This window comes from Eschrichtius robustus, chromosome 21 (genome assembly GCF_028021215.1).
Source record: "Eschrichtius robustus isolate mEscRob2 chromosome 21, mEscRob2.pri, whole genome shotgun sequence".
Taxonomy (NCBI): Eukaryota; Metazoa; Chordata; class Mammalia; order Artiodactyla; family Eschrichtiidae; genus Eschrichtius; species Eschrichtius robustus.
In genome coordinates, this window is record NC_090844.1 from 6829596 (window position 1) to 6855654 (window position 26059).

Genomic DNA, 26059 nt, shown 5'->3' on the forward strand with positions numbered 1-26059 from the left:
GAGAAGCTAGTGTATAGCTTAGCTCGGTTTTTCTTGGATATTCTGGATTTCTCAGGGAGCATGCCTCCTGAACTTGCTTTGGGAGATGTTAAGCTTCAGATGAGAAAAAAAAAAAAAAAGGGTCACTTCCCCGGGGAATATTTCAATGTGGCTTTGATAAGGTAAAACAACATTACATGAGAATCAGTGTGAAGTGTTATATAACTCTGGGATGACTGTATATGTTAAATGCCTATAAATATGTTTACGTCTTAACTGTAAAAGCAGCTACACACTGAATGAACAGAAACACTTACAGAAAAGGCACTCGACGCTGTATCAAAATGGAAATTTCAAAGGCTCCTGAAAGTATCGTCTCTTTGAACTCAGGGTTATCCTCAGTATTTAACATGGTAATAAAGAAAAACACTTAAAAACTACAAACAAGGGCTTAAAGACATGGAATTTCAAACAGTAACATACACTTGATTTTGAATTTAAAAGATAAATATTCGATTTATCTTGAATAATAGCACGATATTCTTGTGCTATTACTCACGATAAGACTTTCCAAAGAAATCTTTCTAATTCATTCATGCTGCTTTAAATCAACCTTGAAAATCAGTTAATGTCCCTAGCACCCTAAAAGCAGTGTATTGGGGGGAGAAAAAAACCCAAATATTCTGTTGCAGATGAACAAGTAATGAGCAGACTCTATACTAAGCCCTTCAGTCCCCTCTGCTATCTGGTTCTCATGGCAGCTCTCTGTATGCTACTGTCTGCCACCAGATGTTGGTCTCTTCTTGGTCTGGAGGTAAGGCGACAGGAGTGACATGAGGAGGAGGAGGATGGAGAGTAAAGTGGGAATTCTCCCCGATGCAGACACAGAGGGACCATCAGCTTCCTACTGCTGTGTAACGCTTCCTGCCGTAGTGCGCGTCCCTGCCCCAGCTTGCCGTAGCGAACCCAAAGGCATCACTGCCAGGAGAAGAAGATATACAGCTCTGGGGTGATGTGGTCTCAGGCCACGGCTGGAAGCATTAGGATTTATATATGCCTTTTACACATACGCAGTGAAAACAACTCGTTGACACAGCCGAGAACAACAATCTTTGCAGCCTCAATTTTTTCATCTCTAAAATATATGGTCCAGATGAGTTACCTCTGGATTCCCTTCCAGACTTCAGACTCCATAATTCAATCTGAGGAAGTCCGATAGATTTGGGTTTAAATTCTGACTCTGCCAGTGTGTGCCTCTCAGCACGTCACTGCACCTGCATGAGGCTTCCGCTTCCTGATCTGCGACGCGACGCGGTGCCCCCTGTCTTAGAGAGCGGTTTCGGGGAGATGATGGAGATGAGCACCCAGGACAGGGCTCGGTGCCTGCCATCCATGCAACACCCAAGGGCTGTGAGACCACCTCTCTGTGGGCCAGGGCACCCGAGCTTGGCCTGCTTCGTCTAACTCAAGGAAAGAACGTTCAACAGATCTCTGCGCAGATCTTTCCCAAAGAGGCCTAAATATCATTTCAACTTCATTTTTGAAGAATTCATTAGGTTTTTGTACAAGATAGACATTGCAAGATGGCATTTATCAGAAGCATTAGGGTTACGTTTTTGCTAGTTGGAGACATAACAGTTTCCTTCCCTAAATTTCCCAGGATACCTGACTCCTAATGTTGATCTTTAATCACGCATTCACCATGGCCTCAGAGCCGAAGCATAACATTTCAATCAAGCGCTATTTGCTGAAAGAAATCAAGCTTTAGAGAGAGGTATCAGGTCCCTGGACCACACCATGGTGTGCTCATCAAAAGTATTAACCTCCCTCAGGTTTGCTGTAACTGAGCAGTGAGGTCATGGGCATTATCCGAGGACTTATGCTTTTCCGACCCTGATATAATCTACTTCATCATTTTCATCTGTTCCTTCAGGCTACGTGGAGAACTCTACTTGAACACTATCTTCCTCTGGAAGCCTCACGAGCCAACTAACCATAATACTTCAGTTTTTATAAACGCTCTGTTCTTTTTCTTAAGCTGGACAAAGTAATATTAAGAAAACGTTCTCATGATCCCGTCATTGTCCCTAATGGGGTTAGAGGATACTATGGCTCAGACCCCAGCTCTTGGTCTCCACTGATTTCCACAACAAGATGGACTTGTCCTCTGATTTAAATATCAGCGACTTCATCAGAGTGATTTTGACATTGAAGAAGCAAGTATTAGAATGAGGACAGGCTCACTGAGGACAGTGTGCAGTCCTTTTACCCCCTAGCACGTCTTTTAGGATACAAGGGAGTTACCGTGTGTGCGCAGGACTGCTCAGATCAATGGAGCTTATTCAGCTAGTTTACTAGACACGTTTACAGAAGTGAACAGTACTGACCATCTTGTGGACCAGAGGCGAGCGAGAGACAGTATTATTCATGAACTGATTTCAACTTGGAGCTGCATGGAGGGACTTCTGACCTATTAACAAAAGAGTCAGGTTTCTCTGTTTTCGGAAGCGTGGGGGAGTAGAAAACACATCGCAGAATTAGGAAATTAAAGAGACCTTATTCAAATCCTATATGCCACCTAATAGCTGAATGACTCTGATCAAATTAACCTAACTTTACCAAATCTTTTCTCCTTTCAAACATGCAGAATGATAGCATCACAGCAGAGTTGCCGTGAGATTACAGATAACATACGGAAAGTACCTAGCCTGGTGCTTGGAACAGAGTGATGCATAGCAATGATAACAACGATAATTAATAATAATAATAATGTCAACACAGAGAGATAATAAGGGGTTATATTAAGCAGATCAATTTCATATGGCTGATTAATTAAAAATGGGGAAATCATTTTATTCTTGATAAATATAATTTTCTTTCATGGAACACATGTTTCGAAACATGAGGATCATTGGGAAAGTGATGATGGGCCAAGTGTCCATCCTGGAGAGAGTCTGGAATGGAGGTGGAGAGAGCGCAACAGGAGAACCAGTGCTGGGTTCCAGCTGCTGCTCTTGGTTCCACTGGAAACAGGATGGCCAACGAGCGCTTACAATGAAAGGGCAGGTCTAGGTGCACTCTGGGTTCTCCTTTAGCCCCCATTCTCCAGGATTTTGGCTCACAAATGCAGTAGATTTGACGTGTAAACTTACTCTGCCAAAATTATCTCCATTATTCCCCCCAAAGACCATGGAAGACAACAAAGGAAGACTATTTCTAATTGTTTTTGAACCTTAACTTTCACATTTACTACCTTGTAACCTGTAAGGAAATGCATCTTAACTTTTTGGAAAACTCCTTCGTTCTACTATAATCTCATTATTTAAAACTATTTGTGTAATCTTATTTTCAGGGGTTTTTAATTTCATAATAAAACTCCAGCTGAGTTGAAATTGAGCATGCATGCTCTTAGCCCAAGAAAGAATCCTGTGTAGTGAACAAAGTTTGAACCCACCAAGCCCGTTTAAAAGCAGAAATCAAAAGAGCTGGGAAGAGAAATAACAGGGGCAGTGAGCAAAGTGCAGAGAAGCATGAAGTCAGGGTCTGTGGGGTGGAGCTGCCAGGCCCCCTCAGGTCACACACACACATTGGGTACACGGAAGCCCCCGTGTACCCATCCCTTGTTCTGAGGGATGAACCAGGAAACCTGACTTTGATCCCACACATGGAGGAAGCCAAACAGCCCCACGGCATCACAGGAGTCTTGGAAACCCCACAATGCAAGAGTCTCCCTTTTACACCACTCTCTGGAGAGTCAGTCGGGACTGGCAACCATCATAAAGGTTTTCAGGGCTGTGAACACGAGGCGATGGATTTCTACAGGCTGGAGATGAGAGGTTTGGGGCAATCTGCCAACATGTCCTGTTCCCAACAAATCTCTAAGGAACAGCGATCTCAGGGTCAGCTATCGGGGTGGGTCTTTAGCCTAGAACAGATGATGACAAGGTCCTAGTTTCATCGACACATCATGTTATATTACTGTTTATTTCTCACCATCATTTTAAATTCATGGTTTTCAATTTCTTTAAAATCCTCTGCCTCTTGGAAGACCACAAAGATTTACCCCAGAGAACCCCATCAGCCCTGGTCTTATTATAAGTATCTCCGTTCATCTCGTTTCTGTTATTTAAGACAAAGACCCAAGTCACGGACGTTTCCCAGGCAGTAATTGTGCGTTCCTGTTTGCAGGCTTACTGTGACATGGAAACAGCTGGAGGTGGGTGGACAGTTATTCAGCGACGTGAAGATGGCAGTGTTGATTTTCAGAGGACTTGGAAAGAATATAAAGTGGTATGAATACTCTTTAAACCATCTGAAAATAACTTTCTTTGCGAAAACTAACTTTGAGAATGTGCAGGAACTTTACCACAAATCTAAAACCAACCAATGACTTTTGACCATTTTTTTTAACCAAAGGGTTCTTTTTAACTGGTGTTTCAGTCTCCCTGTTAAAGAATGGTCCTGCCAATGTGATGTAAACTATATATCAAAACAAAGGCATGCGAAAGTTAGGCTTACTTTTAACGGTGGGCTCAGCATTTCTTGGTAAACCGTTTCATAGTGTTTCACACGTCTATAAACTGAGCTGTTTATGATATTGGTGGTTCCCCAAGTTGTTCTAATTATTCCAATACTAATTTCCTTCTGGTAACAGCTTAGTTTCCTAAAACTGACCTTTTAAAAATCTTTCTTATATGGAAGACCCCAAAGTTTCACGGTACGGGAAGGGATTTCTGTTGAATATTGAATGGTTATTCCGTGTCAAATTGATGGACTATTGAAAATAAATGAAGTAAGTGAATTTTACAACTTGGATTTCAGGGATTTGGGAACCCTTCAGGCGAACACTGGCTGGGAAATGAGTTTGTTTCACAAGTGACTAATCAGAAACGCTACGTGCTTAAAATACACCTGAAAGACTGGGAAGGGAATGAGGCTTACTCGTTGTACGACCATTTCTATCTCTCAAGCGAAGAACTCAATTACAGGTAAGGAAATGATATATCACTGAAAAAAGTTAAAGGATTTGCTGACTCCAGAAAGTCAGAACCCCATTGCATTAACCAGAATCTAAATTACTCATAGGCGGAAAAACATCTTGTTTCTTAGAGTTCTTTGCTGCCTTTAGGTAAGTTTCTCTAGTTTCAACATTCTAACTTTAATTTCAACAATATAAGGAAGGCTTCATGAGGACAGAATTTTGCCTGTTGTGTTTGCTGTGTATCCTCAGGGCACAGATGAACCCTGCCTGGCAGATAATGGGCCTTTAACAACTATCTGTAGAATAGGTGAATGTTGTATCCCTATTACAAAATGTCATGCCAATATCACAACAGATGTATACCCATGACTATATTGTTTTCTTCCAGAAGGTTTTCAAAGTTAAATCTATCTTTTTGAAGTTTAAACACATTCAAATGTTATGTTCCATCCCAAAGTCAGGATGAGTTGCCAAGTTCAAAAGAGGAAGGATTAGGTGGGCAGTAGGTAGCAAGACCCTCTGCCCTCTGCTATAGGAAGACCAGCTGATTCACAGCACTGCCTCAGTATTTACCTACCTCCTCCCACCCACTGGACACAGCTAATCTTGAATGTTCCAAGAAAAGCACGGGCAATTTTGACTGGGAATTTACTCTTTGGCTCTAAAACACCCAGAGAGTGGAGACAGAGCAAAGGGATCTTTACAACCTGTTGTGCCAGGCAAGGGCAGTAGGCACGTGCATCTGTGCTTTACAGGGAGAGGGGCTCAGAAATGCGTGTCGACGGTGGGACAGAGCAGGGCGATGGGGTGCCCGGTGGCCACACGGGAATTGGTCTGAGAAGGCACAACACAAGGGTTCAGGCACCAACACACCCTGAGGGAGTCTAGAGAGCTTGGACTGGTGGTGTTTGGGGGTTTTGGTGATCACGGAGCACACGTTATGAAACACCAACTCTGAAGTCAGAAGTAAACAAGCCAAGTTCCATAGGAACGTCACAGGAGACAGGCATCAACTGGCCTGCCGCCCCGTCTAAATCCCACTGATGCCCGACTCAGACCCTCTGCTCGACAGAAATTCCAAGATCTGAGTAGTTTGGGAAAAACCCAGGATTTCGAAGTCCTTGAGCTGGCTTCCTTGGGGAGGCTCGCAATGGACAGCATGGAAAAACAGGCTGAAAGCCAGCTTACTGAGAGCCACCTGAGAACTGCACGATGTCCAGTGTCCTGCTTTATAAACAGTGGACCGAAATTCAGAAGCATGTTTTGAAAACAGATAACGTACGACAAGCTTCGACACGACTTTTAAGAAGTCAGTGGAACAGCCCATCAGCTCTCATTACAGAAAGAGCCGGCTGTCCAGGGCAGACAGGAGCTCAGCTGAATGAAGAGATAGGTGTTGGGGCCTCACTGCAGCCCAGAGTTGACTCCACAGATCAAAACTTCAATGAATTTTTAGACATGAGTGGTTGGTCATTGTTTGACCTCCAAGCTAAATATTTTTTCAACTGGCAACAGTTAGGAATCTACAACACAGGAACTAAAAAACAAAAAAACAAAAAAACACGAAAATTAAGGATTAGACTGTTTATATAAGAAGATTTTACAATGTGGGTCATTACCCTTGTATGCTGACATTATAAAAATATTTTAAACTGTGATGCTTCTTAACAGATATTTCCTTTAGAAGTGCAATCAATTTTTGGATATGCCATTTTAAAAAGCACACAGTTGTTTAAAGCTCAGTTTAATTTACTTGGCAGTATAAAACAGATACTACACTGAAAAAATTATTATCCTAATAAAACATGTCAATGTGATAAGAAAACTGGGATGTGACTAAAACTTACAATAACTACAGATGTTTCAGAATGCCAATTGTATGTAGCAGCTAAGTTGTTTTTCACTAAAGGAATTTTTTCCCAAATGTAGGAAAACTGAAAAAATACACGTTATACGAAGGGATAAATGCATCAATAGAGTACGATTATTTTTACTAAAACTAAAAACTATTTGTCTATTAGACCTTAAGAATTGGTCACTTTTCACAAACATTCTGGCAATTCTATACAAACACTGAGATTTAATTATTAAACGTTGGCATTACCTCTCCCTTCACTCCACTGTGATATAAAAGCAATGGGTACCAAGTTAAAGTAACTTCAAGAATGTGGCTATTCTTAATAATCAAATTGTACAAGAAGGCAACTTGAAAACAATGGGCCAGACTCCCCTGGTGGTGCAGTGGTTAAGAATCCGCCTGCCAGTGCAGGGGACACGGGTTCGATCCCTGGTCCGGGAAGATCCCACATGCTGCAGAGCAACTAAGCCCGTGCGCCACAACTACTGAGACTGTGCTCTAGAGCCCACGAGCCACAACTACTGAAACTCGCGCTCCCTAGAGCCCGCGTGCCACAACCACTGAGCCTGCATGCTGCAACTACTGAAGCCCGCGTGCCTAGAGCCCGTGCTCCACAACAAGAGAAGCCACCACAATGAGAAGCCCACGCAGTGCAACCAAGAGTAGCCCCCGCTCAGCGCAACTAGAGAAAGCCCACGTGCAGCAACGAAGACCCAACGCAGCCACAAAATAAAAATAAAAAAAAAATAAAACAATGGGCCACACAGCCGAAGGATCTAAAAAGATACAACTTTTCTCATGGAGACTCATAAAACATAGTATTCTCCCTTCTTTTGCTTTGGGGAAATTTAATGCGTTCCACTAGAACTGAGACTTTCAAAGGAGACAGGAGAGTTCAAAGGAGGAAAAGCACGGGGAGTAGTTCATCTCAGTCCTACCTACGATTAATGAGAAGGGCCTGGACAGAAATTAAAGTGTTTCAAAATCCCAATGGTGAGGAGAACTTACAGGAATGCCTCGCAGCAGGTATGCAGAGGCTGAGCTAGGGCCCAGGGTCATTTCTGAAGCATGAGGATAACCCTGAAATTCAGAAACTCGGTCAATGCCTGTGATGAGGCTTCCAGAGCTACAGTACTACAAACAATTAAAAATCTGAGTTACCAACACAAACGTTACTCAGGACCAACGCTTTATGGAACTCGTTGGATATGCCCCCGTGCCCCCCTTTGCACAACTGCCTCCTCGATAGCCAAGCGCCCCTGTGAAGGGGTGCACCAGTGTGAGCCCTCACCGGGGTGCAGTCCCAGCTGCTGTCAGTCCCAGCTCCACCACTTACAGCGCGTGACTGTGGACGAGCTCCCGCCTCCGAACCGAACCTCAGCGACCTTACATGTAAGGGGGGGGTGACGCCTGCCTCTCGGGGCTGGTCTGGGCATTCCGTGCACCGGCCTGGGAGAGCGAGTGGCACGGGCGGGTTAGAGACACGCCCCTGGAGAACCTTTCCTCTCGGCTCCACCTTCTGTTCCAACATGAATTCCAGTAGATTCTATTCCCTCCCAGACAGCTGTTAGCAAATGTGAGCAGGTGTTACCAAGATGAGCGGCGTCGGCGGGGCTTAAAGTACAGCAGGAGGGTCCCTGGGCCGGGGAGACCCCCACGCCCCAGGTCTCCACACTCCAAGTGCCACACTGTGACGTGGAGTTCGACACAGGCACCCGCATCCCCTGGACCCTGCTCCGAGCTCCGGAGCCTGTCTGCCTGGGGCTTTCCTGGAGTCGGGCTCACAGACCTGCCCCTGCCCTTCTCCCCTCCTCCTTGGCAGGCACATTGCTGGGGCGAGCCAGATTTCTGCAATCTTCTAAAAGCCTGGGCTATTATCTAGGGTCTAACTTAATAGGACACTTATTCTTTCTCAATGTCTGGCAGGTTTATTATAATACTATTCAGAAACAAGGCAAAGCAGCCACAAGGGTTTGTTTTTCCACGCAGTTCACTAGATTTCTACTCCACATTCAGTGGTCATCCCTTGTTGTCTGCTGTCCTCCCCACAGCCACCAGTCATCCTGGATTCTCACTTCTACAACATACGGATGATTCCTGGAGACGTGGAAAGAGGATCCCATCACGATGTGTTTTCCCCTCTTTTGTTTACCTAAAAGCAGCAGGAAAATAAATTACAGGGCCCCGAAGTCCCCGCTGATGCTTGTGCAAGTGATATGCGTTGAAGGCTTCATGAAAACATTCCTCTTTGCCTAAGGATTTGATGATAAGTTGGTTCCTGTTTATACCAGCGCAAAAACATTTTGTCCGGAGTATGCATTAGTGCACTAACCAGCATAGCACGTGTTTCTGTAGAATGAAATTCTTCATTGTAAAAAACTTTCCACTATGATAAATCAACCACCCAAGCCAATTATGTTTTGCCTTTTTTTTTTTTTTCTTTACATGCTTACAGGATTCACCTTAAAGGACTCACGGGGACAGCCGGCAAAATAAGCAGCATAAGCCAACCAGGAAATGATTTTAGCACAAAGGACGCAGACAACGACAAATGTATTTGCAAATGTTCACAAATGCTCACAGGAGGTGGGAAGACTTTTCTCTCTTCCTATTTGTATTGGCAAGGAAGGATTTCATAGAGGGAAAGGTTGGCTCTTTGGACTTCAACCTGTGATTGGTGACAATGTCCAAATTTCATAAATAGACTTACTTGCTCAATACAGGGAGATTGGTTTTTCGCTTTTTCAGACTGTTGAGTTTTACACACGAATGTGATATTGAGCTAGAATTGTCAGCAGGCCAACTGTGTCTCCTCAGGACCTACCCCTGGCAAGGAGAGGGGCCATGTGATACTCAGAAAGCTCTCTGGGGTTTGTGCTGAGTATCAGATGTTGGCACGATGGTTTAATTCCATTCTGCTTTATTAAAAAGGTTAAAAATTAAAAATGGCTACCAAAACAGTGATATAGATTCATTAGTATAGAAATGTTTCCAATTAATAATTTATTGTTCAAACAAGGATTTTTCAGTTGTCTTTTTTTTTTTTTAAAGTATTTCATTAATATACAGCAAATACTAATAATGCACAGAAACTAATTAACCAAGCTCCTTTTCTGTGCATCAAATTAGAATGAATGATTGTCCAGTTTAAGGCCTTTATCTTCAGGCTCTTCTTGCCTTCTATCTTTCATGTTAGACCTCTTAAAAACAAAAAACAAACAAACAAAAAGAAACCATACCCATAAGAAAATGTGATATAACAGTCACTTAACGGCCAGATGAGTTTTCAGAAACGTTTCAGAGTTTAGTGACAGGAACCAACTGTTAGAAAACTTATTCTTCCGATTCCTAAAAGTTTAAACGTGGAATAACCAAAACCAGTTAATTGTGATTGAGACCAGGAAAAAAGTCGGGCAAATGCTGTGGAGTTAGTTCTTAAAAACATTGAAAGGTTGAAATCAGCAACAAAAATTCTGCCAACAGTGTAGACTAAGTGCAGAGGCAAACAGGAAATTGGCAGGGTTTAATTTGTAGAGACCATGAATTGTATCACCAAAAATTCATTCATTACTCACCCAGGAAAACCAGAGGAAAGAGCTGCAGTCAATGTATCTTATAAATACGAGGTACTGCATAAACAAGAAAAGGGTCTAAACTTGTCATGTGTTTGTACTGCAGTTAAGAATCATTTACGGACAAAAGGAAGGATTTATTTACAAAAATAATTTGAAACCCAGTAATTTTCAAGTCTTTAAAATGATACTGAGAGAATTAGGCTCCATTAAGAAAATCAGTCCTATGGCTCCTTAGAGAATATATTTCATGTATAAATATATGTTGGTGACTTAGGTCTTCCCTATTAGCTATACTTACTTCAGTAATTATTTCGACCAGAGAAAGCTATTACGCTGATTGTGTAAAAGCTGCCTGTCTCTCCCATCCCACCACAGTAATCCTTTCTAAAGCCAGCTGGGGGAGGGGGGGGGAGGGGGGGGGAGGGGGGAGGGGGGGAGGGGAGGGAGCGCGCCAAATCCTTCTTCCTGCCTGTCATTCCCACACTGAGCCCAGCTGTCCACGCAGAGGGTGGCGGTTTTCAGACCACCCGAATGTCAAGAGCTACTCAAGAGAGTATCAGTGCATTAATAACCAAGGAAACAACATATTTACTTACTCAGATCAAGATTTAGGGCTGAGAGTGGAAGTGGAAAGGAGATTGGGGAGAAGAAACGCAGCCCAAGAGAGACAGCAGAGCGGTCCCGACTGTAGAGGTCAGATTCCAAGCCGTGGTCTGGACCACAGATAAACCAGCCTAATGACCAGCTAGATTTTTGCCTAGACAGTAAATTCTATAGTTGAGTCAGACAACAGGCTCCGGAATGGACGGATCTATAAATCTGCAATATTCTTGAATATTTTGAAGGTTTATGAGTCTCACACACAAATGTCTTATCAAATCAACGTTAATCTGAATCAACTCAAGTCATGGAGCTGTTACTATCAGGAAAAAACTTAGGCACTTGGATGTAATAACTGGCGATCACATTCCAGTGTATAAATAATATAATAACTGCATCAGAATCCTTTTTAAAGAAATAAAACATGCCCTACCAATACCTGTAACGTTCACATTATTTATTTCTTTTACTAGGTATGGAGAGATCGATAATAGTTATTTTTTTCTGTATTTTAGAATTTTATATAAATGGCATCATACTGTATGTGTCCTTCCAACACAATCTTTCAAAGATTTATCTGGATTAATGCTTGTAGACTGAGGTCATTCCTTCCCCTCCCAAACCCCGGGCCTCTAGGTAAGGGTATTAAAAGCCCAAGCCTAGTCCTTCAGGTGTAGGTGCGGATGCCCACTGCCCCGCCGCTGTGCCATGCAGCGGCCTCCCAGGTCCCCACCTTACCTTAGTGCACACACCACTATAGCTTTACATTTCCTTTCTGTCTCTGGGACTTAAAGGTTTCCTTTTTATCTAGCTCCACTGAGTACTTAAAATTTGGGGTTACGTTTGAAACAAAAAGACTTTTTTTATTTAATAAATTTATTTATTAATGGATTTTTGGTTGTGTTGGGTCTTCGTTGCTGCGCGCAGGCTTTCTCTAGTTGCAGTGCGCGGGCTTCTCATTGCGGTGGCTTCCCTTGTTGCGGAGCACGGGCTCTAGGCACGTGGGCTCCAGTAGTTGTGGCTCACGGGCTCCAGTAGTTGTGGCTTGCGGGCTCTAGAGCACAGGCTCAGTAGTTGTGGCTCGCGGGCTCTAGAGCACAGGCTCAGTAGTTGTGGCACACGGGCTTAGTTCCTCCGTGGCATGTGGGATATTCCCGGACCAGGGCTCGAACCCGTGTCCCCTGCATTGGCAGTGGGGGTTCTTAACCACTGCGCCACCAGGGAAGTCCCAAAAAGACTTTCTTTGTTAGGCGGAGGGGAGCCTGAAGCAGCCTGGTCCACCATGTTGCTGGCACTGGATGGAAGGTGCTCCTGGGCCGATGAGAGCCACCCATCGATTCTTCGGGCTCTGACTTTTCCACACTTCCAACTGTCCCGTGGGTCTCCTAGTCATGTCTGTGGGTGACTGGCCCTTTCCCACAGCACAGGGGAAGAGGAGTAAGAAAGCGCGTAAAAACATGTGCCCCAGGGGCTCGGTTCCGCCAGTGTAGAGGTGGAAAACCACACTGCCACCTGCCAGGGCGGCCCCCTCCACTCTCAAGAAGGCCCACACACACCTGCTTAAAATGAGCAGGATGTGACTCGCGGATTAGCCAGGATTTGTAACTCCGCGGTGAGATAGGGCCACCTGGCTCCTAATTCCTTCTGTGTTTCACTTTCACAGGCTGGTGGTTTGATGCCTGTGGTCCTTCCAACCTGAACGGAATGTACTACCCACAGAGGCAGAACACAAATAAATTCAATGGTATTAAGTGGTACTACTGGAAAGGGTCCGGCTACTCGCTCAAGGCCACGACCATGATGATCCGCCCAGCAGATTTCTAAATGCCAGCGCACACCTGAGGAACGGTGTCTTCCAGTTTTCAAAGACTTAATCCCAAAGCTCTGGAAGACACAGCTGCATGCTGCCTCCCTATCCAGCTCGGACAGACTGCCTGCGCTCCAGACCGAGGGGACCCGCGAGCTCCCAGTTAGAGCCCCATCAACGTCACCCCTTAAACCCGCATCACTCAACGAACCAAAGCACAACCCCCAACGAGCCACAGCCTGGCATGGTGACCTGGTAGAAAGCCTACGGGAAGATAAATTTAAGCTTGCGAATGAGACTGACAATTTACAGGCTCTGTTGTCACAACCAAGAATGTTATGTGCGAGTCGATCAGTAAATAACTGGAAAACAGAACACTTATGCCATATAGTAGAGATAACCTTGGAACTGCATTCTTCTGAGCACTGTTTATAGACTGTGTAAATATCCATATGTCCTGAATTCAGCACCACTATCGTAATTAAAAGGAAGGAAAAATTCTCGAAGCCATAAAAATATACTCTATATTCAGGGATTTTTATGAGAAGTGGTTATTAGCGGTTTAATATTTGGAGAAGGAAAAACATACTTAACGCATTTTTACTCCTCCTCGTAGGTGCTTTAAATTTTCATTTTGAGAACAGCATATTTGCATAGGCATTGATAGGTTAGTTTTAAGTTAATGCTCAAATATATATATTTCAAGTTTCTATGGTGAAAACTTTCAGGATCTCTGAAATTATTAATAGAAACGTGTTCTTTTAGTATATATGAAGATTGTACTATTTTTTTTCAGCCTCGCTGTTAAATATGAAGGGATTTTTAGTAATTAAATATAACTTATTAGGTGAGATGACCGCATTTAACTTTTATGATATTTACAACATTGTAATATGATTCTGAAACAAATGATTGTGCCTTGTGACAAGGAAAATCTTGACTTTTAATGATGACGAAAATTATACATTTAATTTCATGACAAAGAGGCTTTCCTATATTTTACTCACTATTCTAATACAAAAGTCTTTTTTCTCTTCTACTAAGATGTATTTTAGGGAAGTAGGCTACAATGTAGTTTGTGGTTGAGAAAACCCTTCCATTTAAAACACTTACAAAGCTATACTTCTCAAGCTGGATTCACCCCGGAAGTTATTTAGGGGAAAAAATAATTTGCGTTAGTAACATTAACTTAAATCTTACTAGGCTTAAACCACCAGCAAATTAAAAAAAAAAAAAAAAGTGTTCTGGGGCGCAAAACCAAAATCTGATATTTATAGCATATTCAAATGTTTACAGAAAATTTTGAGAGCACAGATTTACGCTCAGGACTGCGAAACCTTAAACTCCTAGAGTTTGAACTCCGTTTGAAGTTTTCATCGTACAATTAATACTAATGAACATTTGAGTAATGCTTCATAATTTGGAAGCAATTTCTCATATATTCGCTTTTGAGTCAGCTACTAGGACGCTTAGAGCCAAATTTGCAGCCAGCGTTTACCTGTGTCTGTCTTCACCTTATACTGTTCTACCACTATTTTTTTTCTTTATTCCATTTTTCTTATCTAATTTATTTTATCCCCACACCCCCCTCTTCCCAGCTTAGTTTTATGACACTCAGGTGTTGCTGAGTTAACTTATGGACTCTGGACAAGTCAGGCCCTCTGCTTTTCCACCATGCTGCACTTTCCCAACAAATATATTAATGAGAACATAACCTCCCATCCCAGAACAGGTCCTCTTATTACATGTAAGAAGGCATCATAAAGTTAACAGAGGTTGAATTTATACACAGCTTTGTATCAAGCTAAAAAACATCTGATAATAAGAAAATATCACAGCCTCAAAAGAAACAATAAATTTCCATGACATCTCAATGACCACATGACAGACACCAAGGTGGGGAAATGATAATACAGGAAAAATTGGCAACAACACACTTAATTTATATTCACTTGCCCACGTAGGCAGATAAGGTGAGTTTCAAAGACAAACCTTACTATGTTATTCAGAGTTACGTATACTCTCTCATGACAGCGAGTGGGGGAGAATTTGCGTTTTTACTTTACACTTCAACTCCTTACCCGGTATTTCAAACAAAGAGTCTTGCTGAGAGGAATTTTTTCTCTCCTTAAGAAAACATTTATAAAGTCCAGAGCAAATCAAAACAGCAATCTCAAAAATGAAAACAAAAACAACCCAACAACTAGAAAACCACAGCGACTGGAGGGCAGAGTTCAACTTCTCACTATGTGATAGTCATATGGCATACTCAAACAATTAAAAAACATGAAGACCACTCACAGATTACAAATCATCATTTACCTTTCAGGTATTAATCTTTTGAAAGGATAAAATGTCACAAACCAGTTAACATTTGAAAACAAAAGCCAACTTCTGCACAATCCTGCTTCCAACTAAATCTGAAATTACCTACTTATTAATCTTTAAAACAATTAGAACCTGGAACTTTCCCATTAAGCATTTGAAATACCTGAAAATCAGTAAAGCTGAAGCTGAGTTTCAGGAAAAATATCAAAACAGAAAGACCACGTCATAATGCTAGCAGGCCACAATTTTTATACCTATCACTTCTATCTCCGTTAACAGTAACAGCATTATTTTTTGAGGCAGTAAGCAATATATAATTGTATCTTCTCAAGAATCTAGTCTTTTTTTTTCTCAATCCTGAGAACTTTTATAATTAAATTTTTTGAGATTACATTTCTCACAACTTTTTGAGGAATGTTCTCACATTCTCACATTTATTCTCACAAACACACAAAATGTGTTAAGTTCTGCAAATATGTCTTTTTAGTTATAGGCATAATTGCTCTTGATTTAATTTAAAAAACTTGAGTGTATAACTATGCTAATAATGACTTCCTGAAAATACCAAATTGTATTTACCACCATAAAATAATATGTGACTTACAGGAGCTGCAGGGAAGTAGTCTGACTGTTCGAACGGTTCCTCGGAAATCCGATGACCCATTTCCAAAGACCACAGTACCTATAAGTGACAGAAGAAGCAGAACATTTTTTATAGACTTATTAGGCTTTTAGTGGACAATAAACCATTTTGAAGATATAGCAAAACCAAAATAAACAAACAAAAAAACCCTAGCAGTAACTACATACTACATTGATGTGAAGTACATGTGTCTTGAACACCAAAGTGCCATCAGAATCTTCAGGTTGCAAAAATGTTACAAATATTAATAAATGCTTGGTTAAGAAAAAAGTCTCCTGATGGCTAGAAGTCTGGGTTATTATCCTAGTGAGGATAACCACCCCGTTTCTAAACATATGAAATACTACGTCTTCCTAAATTCCAGTTTCCAATTTAAGGAGTCATTATAGACAACCCTTAGTAAATAATACAGAATTTTATTAATTAAAAAAACCAAAAAAAAAAAAACAAAAAAACCCCCCACGTATTAGGAGAAGATAGATCATAAGCCTAAATTCAAAAAGCAAACCTTTTGGTGTGTAACTTTATTTCTATCATTAGCTAATGTTTTTAGGAGAAGTTCTCCACATTCATGTTTGGAAATCCTTCTCACACTTTGGAAGAGTAAAATGTCTCATAAACAAGCTTTCATCATCATCGTTAGAACCCACACATTTTTAAATAATCAAAACAATGTTTTCATTTTTAATTCAACATTTGAGATTCTGCGCTCATCTCTACTCTATGACCAAACTCCTTGAAAAGCTGTATGCTTCTATGTACCAGTAGAATTTTACAACTAAAATAATCAAGCTGAATTACATAACTCACACTGATCTTTTTATCTGCAATTTCCTTCTTTCTTACATTCAGTAAATCCATTTTTTTTTTTTTGCCCCTAGAGTTGCTATGTAAAACTCAAGGGTTTTTTTGCTGAATTACCAGGAATGAGGTCTAAGTCTTCCTTTTTGGTAGTTCCTAAAGTTCAGAACCATCTATAGGCTATCAGTCTGAAATATTTCCTTTTTTATATATTAAACCTAATACTTATCCAACATGAGACAGCAATGTTTTGTTTCTAAGAAAAAGTGAGCATGATAATGGAATAAAGACAAGAACGGAATACAGAATCTGAATGATCATTCTCAGCACTGGCCCGGATCTTACTTTCAATAGATGCATTTACTTATTCAACAACTATTTCTTTCTGCTCACTATCCATTCATCTGTGAACAACTTATTGAGAGCCTACCATGAATAAGAGTCCAAGCTGAGTCCTGGAAACACAAACCCAAACCTAGAAGGGTTTATCCTCTTGCAAGAGGCATGGCAGCAACCAAATGCTGGTTCCTCCTAAGCAGGGCTGTGCAAACCTGTGGTAGGAAGCAAACTAACTCGGGCTAGGAAAACCAAGAAAGGGTCCACAGATGGGCTGACATTTAAACTGAGTAAAAGCTCATCAGGCAAAGAGATAGACAGTGGGAAGGGGAGAGGGTATTCTGGAAGAGGGAGAATACCATGTGCCAAGCCAGGATTAAAGTAGCTTCTATTTTTTTGGCTGCAGTAGAGGGAGCTTTGCAAGAAGTGGTAAGAAAATAGGGTTGGCTGGCTGCATATGGTAGGGAAGGTATGATAATATACCCTGTCCTACCCCTGTGTGCTGAGGACATCAGTGCAAGCACAACTGTTGGGCAGGAGAATCAGAAGACAAGCCAGGAAAGACAGGACAAACAGCTCCATGGGCACTGGGCCCAAGATGATATAGAGAGACGGAAAGCAATGAGTTGGGTTCTCAGGGACCCTGTTCAATCTTCAATAGATTTGTGTGTAGACAAGCATTTTGTCATTGAAGTCCCTTTTTGTTTCCCCCGATTTTTACTGTCTAACAAACATTACAAAAAAACAAACAAACAAAACTTACCTTAATAAGTCCAATGAAAGAAGGTATTAGAAAATTGGTAACTCTACACTGAAATCATGTTTGTACACACAGCAAACATGGTTAATGGGTGGTTAAAATAACCCATTGAAGTAACAGTGTTTACCTTACTCTTATCAGTCGATGTATGTTATCATTTACAGAAGACACACTAGTTCCCTACAAACTCATGTGATTAGCCCAGGAAGTAAATTGTGGAAAGTTTCAAAATCAGGTTCACTTCAAGACATGAGGCATGTGGAAGACTAGTATAGTGAGAAACACAATGTAGTAGTGAGAGAGTCCAGGGAACCAGTCTTAAAAATGGCTGTGGCATTTGAGTTCAAATGTAAGCCACATTAAAATATCAACTGAATTTAAACAATCTCTTGGAGAAAATGTATGTTCTCTGAATTTGTCCACTTCTAAATGTTATAAAAATAAAACCATAAGGCATCTACAGTAGCATTTTGGTAAGTAAATTAATAAATTGAATTTATGTAGGCATCCCAGGAATGAGTACTGTACAGAGATAGCAAAAAAAACACTAATTTGATTGTAATGAAATCATCAAATCAGAAATAGAGTGTAAATTTTTTCACTTTAGTTCTTTCATTAGCTAGACTTATCTTTACCTTACTAGAGTGTTCAAAATAGGGAAAATCTACTCTGCAAGATGGCAGTTAAGGCTGCAAGTGTAGTTAAAAATAAAAGGTTAACCTGAGATATTTATAATAATATACGTGATAGAATGAAAATAATTGAGAAGCTATATAAAGCAAGGAATGGGGTTGCATGAATACAGAGGATCAAATCCCATGTGGATAGCCCTTAAAATGAGGGCTGAGTTATTTCAGCATCCACTGCAAATGAATATGATGCTTTTGGCATTGTAAAATTATCACTTGTAAAACTTGGACCTTGTTGATGAATTTAAATAGGACCCATTTTCTTGCCTTATTATTAGATTAATAGTTAATGATGAGACAGCTTTCCATAATGTAAGACTGACTTTGCAACTAATTCCATACCAGGCAAAATGCAAATGGTTTTCTCTCGTTTTATATCCACCTAATCGTTCTCCTTGAACAGGGTGAGGAGAGTAACTAGAGCCAACCCAAGCCAGACAAGGGCTCTGAGAGTAAATGCAAGTCAAGAATAGCATCAAACACAAAGGAGAAAACGAAGCCAACTATGTAAACATAGCAAAGTGAGCATAACTTATTTTCACCATCTCACAAGACTCAGCTAAAATGATGGAGCTAAGAGGAATGGGAAAAGAGCCCACTGCAGATAAAAGCTGATGATGTTTTGAAAGTTGCAAAGCAAATGGATAAATGGTAACTGACTTAGAAGAGCAAAGAAACCTCGAGCTTAAACGTCTAGAGAGGGAGTCAGTAGGAAGCATCCAATTCCCTCCGCAGATTCCCAGAAAGGCCGGGACATTGGGGGTACTAGAAAGCTCTGAAAATGCGGTGTAGAACAGGGCGAAAAGGAGAAATCTCCTACCTCCACCCTCCTGCCCACCCTCCTCTGGAATAAGACAAAAGTAAAGTCAGACAGGCTTTTCTGGGAGCAGTGGTGAGAAGTAGCAGGGAAAACCTCCAGCACAGCCCTCACCCCGAGACACGAGCACAGAACCCCATGGCAGGACAAGGGCCTTTCTTTTCTGGAGAAACATATCAGCCCAGGGAAAAACGACCTACAGATACTGACACGTGGACCTCCCTCTATCAAATACCTCCATCATATCAGATGATCTATACACTCAGATAAACAGAATTTCAATCAGCTTTTCAGTCCTCAATATTAAACATAACTTTCTACCCATTTGATAAAAGCCTCTAGCATGCAAACAGAGACCAGAGCAAACAAAAAGGGGATTCCTGGGATCGCAGTGATGGGAAGTCCCAGGATAACAGCTGCTCTGTAGACCTAGGGAGAACCAGTCTCACAGGGAGCAGAGCAACAAAGGGGTTCATGGGTGGTGTCTCCAAGAGAAATAAATGGGATTGGAAGATTATCTAATGTGTAGACAGTTTTGGAGAAAAACTACAATGCTTTTTAGAAATTCTTGTGGTGAGTTAGTGATAGGTACATAGAAAACTAAGCAATGAAAATGATTGTCAATGATTAGCTCAACAAAAACAAACAAAAATGGGGCTTCCTTGGTGGCGCAGTGGTTGAGAATCTGCCTGCCAATGCAGGGGACACGGGTTCGAGCCCTAGTCTGGGAAGATCCCACATGCCACGGAGCAACTAGGCCCGTGAGCCACAACTACTGAGCCTGCGCGTCTGGAGCCTGTGCTCCGCAACAAGAGAGGCCACAATAGTGAGAGGCCCGTGCACCGTGATGAAGAGTGGCCCCCACTTGCCGCAACTAGAGAAAGCCCTCGCACAGAAAACGAAGACCCAACACAGCCATAAATAAATAAATAAATAAATAAATAAATCCCATTAAAAAAAAAAACCAAAACAAAACAAACAAACAAAAAACAAACAAAAATGACCAGAAATGGAATAGAATCATAGTACACTCTATGGCTCAGTTCAAACAGCATTCACATAGTCATCCATGTGTGCATGTAAATGTGAACAAGTATGTCTTTATATGCATATATAACATGTTAAACAAAAATCAGAACCATACTGGGTAGATGGGGAGGGGATGTGTATGTCACAGTGAAAGCTATACAGTCATATTTTAATCTTCCATAGAAGGAAGCCTATAGATAACGTCTAAAAGTGATTAAAAAAAAAAAAAGCAGAAAAAGCATTTTATTTAGCAATATGTAAATTAAATATCAGAAGGATATTGTAGGAGTGAGAATCTGGGCTGGGAAACAGCAGGGCAGGGAGTGCCATTTCTATTAGAGGCCTCATAAATTACACTTGATTCTGAAAACATTTTGGTTTGGGTAATTTTACCCTTACGAAAGAGTTGCCACAACAGTACAGAGAGTTCTCATTTACTGGTCACCTAGATTCCTCTATCGTGTGAGTCTCCAACCTTCTCTTTCAAAAGTGCTTTGCACCTAGAACCAGTTGTCAATATCTACAAAAACATCTTGCTGGGCTTGTAACTGGAACTGAGTCGATTCTAGAGTTCAAAATGGGGAGAACTGACAGCTTTAAAAAATACCGGGTTTCCCAATTCATGAACATAGTATCTCTCTCCTTTTATTTAGGTCTTTTAAAATTTCTTTCTCAAGAATTTTGTAGTTTTCAGCATACAAATCCTGCAAATATTCTGTCAGACCTAAAGTTAAATATTTCAGCTTCTGGAGTTGCTAATATAAACAGCATTTTAAAAAATTAGAATTCCAGGTGTTCATTGCTAGTACACAGAAATACAACCAAATTTTGTATATTGACCTTGTATCCTGTAACCTTGCTTAACTCAACTTACTAGCTGTAGGAGCTTTTCTGTAGACTTGTTGATATTTTCTAGGCAGACAATCATGTCTTATGTAAATAGACAGTTTTATTTCTTCCCTTCCCAATCTGTGTGTATATTTTTTTCTTACCTTATTGCACTGGCTAGAACTTCCAATACAACGCAGAAGAGGAGCAGTGAAAGCATAAAAGTTGCTTGGACAACTTTGTGAGGCAGATTAATTTGGTTTACTATAATAGCATAAACCCAAATTGCTCTTGTTTATAAATTAATGTGTCTATGTAAAGCACAAGGTTTTTTTTGTTTGTTTGTTTAAGTAAAAAATGGTCTATTGTTATTTGGTACTGGTGCTGGCTAACTGTCACAAGCTTTTATTAGGTTCTTCAACTCTCTATTCCTCATAGAATAATTAGAACATTCTGAAGGATCAAAAGAACTAAATGCCACTTTCTGGATCAGAACCAAATTAATTTTTTTCTTTAACATTCATTTTCATTTCTTAATATTTTGAGAAATTTTCCCAAGAAATTTTCTTTAGCTGTCTTAAAAATTAATTTATTCACAGAGCATTTAATAAGCAAAAACACTAAACAAGGTACCCTTAATTTTTCGTTTCTCAAAAAAAAAAAATTAAAGAGAGGGAAAACAACAGTTATTTCCATGTACAAGTGATGTGAGAAGGATGAGCAGAAAGTAACCTGTAAGAGGGATTTTAGGTTGCACTTGAAAAACTGAATGATGATGATTCACTGCTGGTGTCGATAATTACAACTTCAATAGGAAGCTGATTTAACTTACTTGGGAGTATTACTAATCGTGTTGAAACCATTTATTAACATTCACAATGTCTTACTGTAATTGTAATATTGTTTATTCCAAGTTTCTAAATAGCCAGGCTAACCAATCATTATTTTTGGACTTGTCTCCAGACCACACCACCTACCATATATAATTGTTAAATTCAACTGCAGTTTTGGTACTAAGAATACTAGTGAGAACATAGCAGCTAAAGAAAAAAATGGGGGAGGGGCTTCTTTGTGGGAAAAGTCAACAATACTCTTTGCATACAGAAGACTTCATATTGTATAAAATGCCAACTGAGTGATTAAAATTCAAATCTGATGGTTAGAAACTTGTGCCACAGATTTAACCAATGGGAATCCTGTTAATTTCAAACAGGTCGAAAGTACACGTTATTTTCTCCTTTACTCATTGAAAAGAGATTGGGCTTGTCTTCATCACCCTATGCCCTTCCACCCTTCCCCACACCAACTGGGGTAAAAAACTTGGTTGTGGGAGTCTGTGGAGGTATAGAAACATATATTCAGCATTTGCAAATTTCTTCTTTCCTATCCAAGAGTAACAAAAATGGTCCTCACTAATTTTTTCGCTATTTTTAGCTAACAACAGAATTATAAAAATTAAATTATATTTTTCCTGTCAGATCTCATAGACTCTTTGCCTCAGTCATGAGAGTAATTGATTCTCTCAAACAACAAAACTTTTAGAGAATTTGCTACTAGGTCCATTGTTTTGACTTTTTCTAGAGGGAGAATAGCAACCTTTGTGTTTCTTCCACAAACAGACGGTATAATGTACTGGTTAAGAACACAGAACCCAGACCACTGGGTTAAAGCAGTGTCCATCTCTTCACAGTTTTGTGACAAGAAGCAAGTCAGTTAACCTTTTTGTCACATGAAAACATTATACATCATCATAGATTACAAAAATATCTGTGCAGTTAATGAAATTGCTGTGGCAATAAAGTTGTTTCTAGGTTAAGCTTCAGGAGAAAAAAATTGGGGCTATCAATAGCATAACTTTTAATAAACATACAATAGGGTGCTTAAGTCCTGAACACTTTGGAGCCAGAAAGCAGAGGAGGTCTAGTCTCCCAGAAGGATCAACGTGAACTGGCAAAGTTTCAAAGTAACGATGTTTGTTCCAAAGTAAGTATTTCCAACACTCCTCAGAACACCAAGAAATGCTTTCTATAATGCCATCAAGTCATTTTAAAAATACAAACCTAAGTAGTCTCCCTCAATGAGGCAATTTTCCACGTGATTTTTAAAATTCAGGTGAAATTCACACAATACACAAGTAACCCTTTTAAAGTGTACGGCTCAGTGGCATTCAGTTTATTCACCACGTCGTGCAACCACTACCTCCTTCTAGTTTCGAAACTGTTGCGTCAGCCCAGGAATACACCCCGCACCCATTAAGAGATTACTCCTCATCCTCTCCGGTCCAACCCGGTAACTACTAATCGGCCTCTGTCCGAGGATCTTCCTCTTCCAGACCCATCATAGGAAAGAGACCCCACAGTATGTGATCTTTTGGCTTCTTTCACTTGGCATCGTGCTTTCAAGGTTCACATGCGTTATGATTTGAACGAAGACTAGTGACGGGTGTCAAAAAGTCTTGTCTACTAATATTAGTAAATCAATATCACCTGAGTGCCCACTGGACACTCACTGCCTTCCTCGTCACACAGCTGGCGAGTGGCAAGGGTGGCAGCAAAATTCACTCTCTTAGCCATTAACCTTTTAAAAACACACAAGGTGGTGCGCAGTCCCAGAACGAGTACATCAAAGTGTAAGGCAGCAAAAATCAAAATATCCCCTAGGCTATCTCTGGAAGTAGATGCCAGAAAGTCTGTGGGCTACGAATGGAGGAAAGCTGAATTCAAATCCAAAATCCACCACGTTCAAGCGCTGTGATCGTGAGCAATTTATCAGAACTGTTCAAGTCTCGGTTTCCACAAAGCACTGTTATACTGACAAGCTGAGCGTAGGTAAGTCTCCTGACAAGACGGCCCCACCTCCTTAACTTTTCTACGTGACTAGCATCTTCTGGAAGCAGCACCATCTCCACCCTCAGACACGCTCACTGGGCGCCAGCCCCTCCCTACGTGGTCCTGGGACCAGCAGCACCTGGGAGCTGCGAGCAGATGAAGAACCCGAGACCCAGACCCACCGAATTAGAATCTGCATTTTAATAAGAACCCCAAGTGATTCACATGTTATTAAGGTTTAAAAAGCACTGCTCCAGCTGTCTCAGAAAAGGGGGTGGGAGGAGCACAGAAGGAAACCCAGAACTTAACACAGTGTATTTAACCAAGACGGAAAAAATAAGCAATAAAGTACTAAAAATAAGTAGTTAAGAATTCTTCTCTCTTTTTAAGAGATATTAACTGACAGAGACTAAATACCAGATGGTAAGAGGAAAGAGAAGCTACATGTTGATATGTACCTTCCTACAAACAAGTTTGGCTATATCATATGCAGGCATTCAAGTTAGATTTATTCCGCTTATATTTTACCCCATCTTTTCAGGCTGCAAGAATGAAAAATGGATTATTCTTGGATTTCAGAGCTTCACTGCTCATGATTAGCCACTTTTTACATATTGCTAAGTAGAGAGCAGGGTGACCCAGCATTTTACCAGTGTAGTTAAATGTGAAGTCCAAACATCTTTATAAATAACACAAGCTCCACTTTTCTTATCAAAAAGAAAACAAAGAAATAAATATAACACATTCCAATGTAACTAAAATAAATAGCAGAAACATCACTTCGCTGTATGAAAACAAAGTAGAAATTATTATTACCATCCCTGACAATAAACCAAATATTATGGCTACTAACAGCAATCTCTGTTTTTTGTTCTTTATGTGAATTTGAGTTCTAGAGATTTTTTTCTTAAATGAGCATCAGGTCATCTTATTTTCATGAATTTTAATGAGAAACACATGAACTACATGGACATTTCTGTAATTTATAACGATGTACAGTATTTTTAAATGACATTTTTAGCTCATCAGAGGCAAGAATAAATTCCAAGATTTTTAAAAGAAATAACAGTAGGTTTAGTCATCCATCAACTCACACGTTGATTCAACTAGAAAGTGCTGTGTTCCACGTCCCATCCTGAGTCCTGGGCCACATAAGCAAAGACAGGCACAGCCTCTGCCCTCAAAGAGCTTGTAATCACTAAATAAATAACCAGGGTCTGCTAAAAAGGGGCTGCTTTAATGTTTCAAACCGTCTCTGTTTCGCCCCAGTCCCTTGTGCTGAGGAGGGGTATGGCTGTCTCTATGCGAGGTTTTCTTTTTGTTTTGTTTTTGGGGTTTGTTTTTTGTTCTACGTGAGTTTTACTACCAAAATTACTGTCCACAGTTGAAATAAGTGTTCTACTTCGATAGGCATCCACAGAATATTAGAAATGCCTAAAAGGAAAAAAGTCCTGTGCATAATATTAATGCTGTATACTAGTCTTTCTTGTTTTGCTGTCATCCGACGAAACCAAAATAAAAAAGAGTTATAGGAAACAAAGTTCAGTGGAGATGTGCTTCCCTATTCACTGAAGGACCCTCTCCAATGGTGTGCGATATGGCACCTAGCAGGCAGCCTGCAAGGAAGGCAGGATGGACCATGTGAAGGACGGAAGCACTTCATTCTGCCCCAGCGTCACGAGAGCCCACAACCAGAGATCACACAACTGCATTTATGTGTCAAGGCTAATGTCTCAAGTCTGTGAACTCCCTGAGAACCACCAGTGTTTGATAAATTATTAGGTTATGCAGAACTTTAATATTCAAGCACAGGATATTTGTTCTTGCAAAAGAACAAGGACCAATTTAAAAGAACTAAGAAGTAGATCTATCAGGCATCTAAGGCAAGCTGCTATTTCAGTTGACAAAATCACTTTTTTTCTTTTTTTTAAAAATAACTATTTTATTTATTTATTTTTGACTGCATTGGGTCTTCGTTGCTGCACGCGGACTGTCTCCAGTTGTGGTGAGCGGGGGCTACTCTTCATTGAGGTGCGCGGGCTTCTCATCACGGTGGCTTCTCTTGTTGCGGAGCACGGGCTCTAGGCATGCAGGCTTCAGTAGTTGTGGCCCGCGGGCTCAGTAGTTGTGGCTCGCGGACTCGAGCGCAGGCTCAGTAGTTGTGGCTCACGGGCTTAGTTGCTCCACGGCATGTGGGATC

The 26059-nt window shown here is 40.8% G+C and overlaps 2 protein-coding genes across 7 annotated transcripts in view; one reads left to right on the forward strand and one right to left on the reverse strand.

The window, feature by feature from the left end:
• The window catches only part of ANGPT2 (angiopoietin 2), a 53257-nt gene extending 39858 nt beyond the window's left edge, over window positions 1-13399 (forward strand). Inside the window, exons 6-9 of the mRNA XM_068532037.1 lie at window positions 4168-4269; window positions 4801-4967; window positions 9274-9404; window positions 12657-13399. Coding sequence (XP_068388138.1) covers window positions 4168-4269; window positions 4801-4967; window positions 9274-9404; window positions 12657-12817 — 561 coding nt within the window. The 3' untranslated portion in view covers window positions 12818-13399. The remainder of the gene's footprint in view (window positions 1-4167; window positions 4270-4800; window positions 4968-9273; window positions 9405-12656) is intronic.
• The window catches only part of MCPH1 (microcephalin 1), a 228312-nt gene that overhangs the window by 112415 nt on the left and 89838 nt on the right, over window positions 1-26059 (reverse strand). For all 6 annotated transcript variants that reach the window (XM_068532031.1, XM_068532036.1, XM_068532035.1 and 3 more), the window contains one exon: window positions 15733-15810. In XM_068532031.1, the coding sequence (XP_068388132.1) occupies window positions 15733-15810 (78 nt within the window). The remainder of the gene's footprint in view (window positions 1-15732; window positions 15811-26059) is intronic.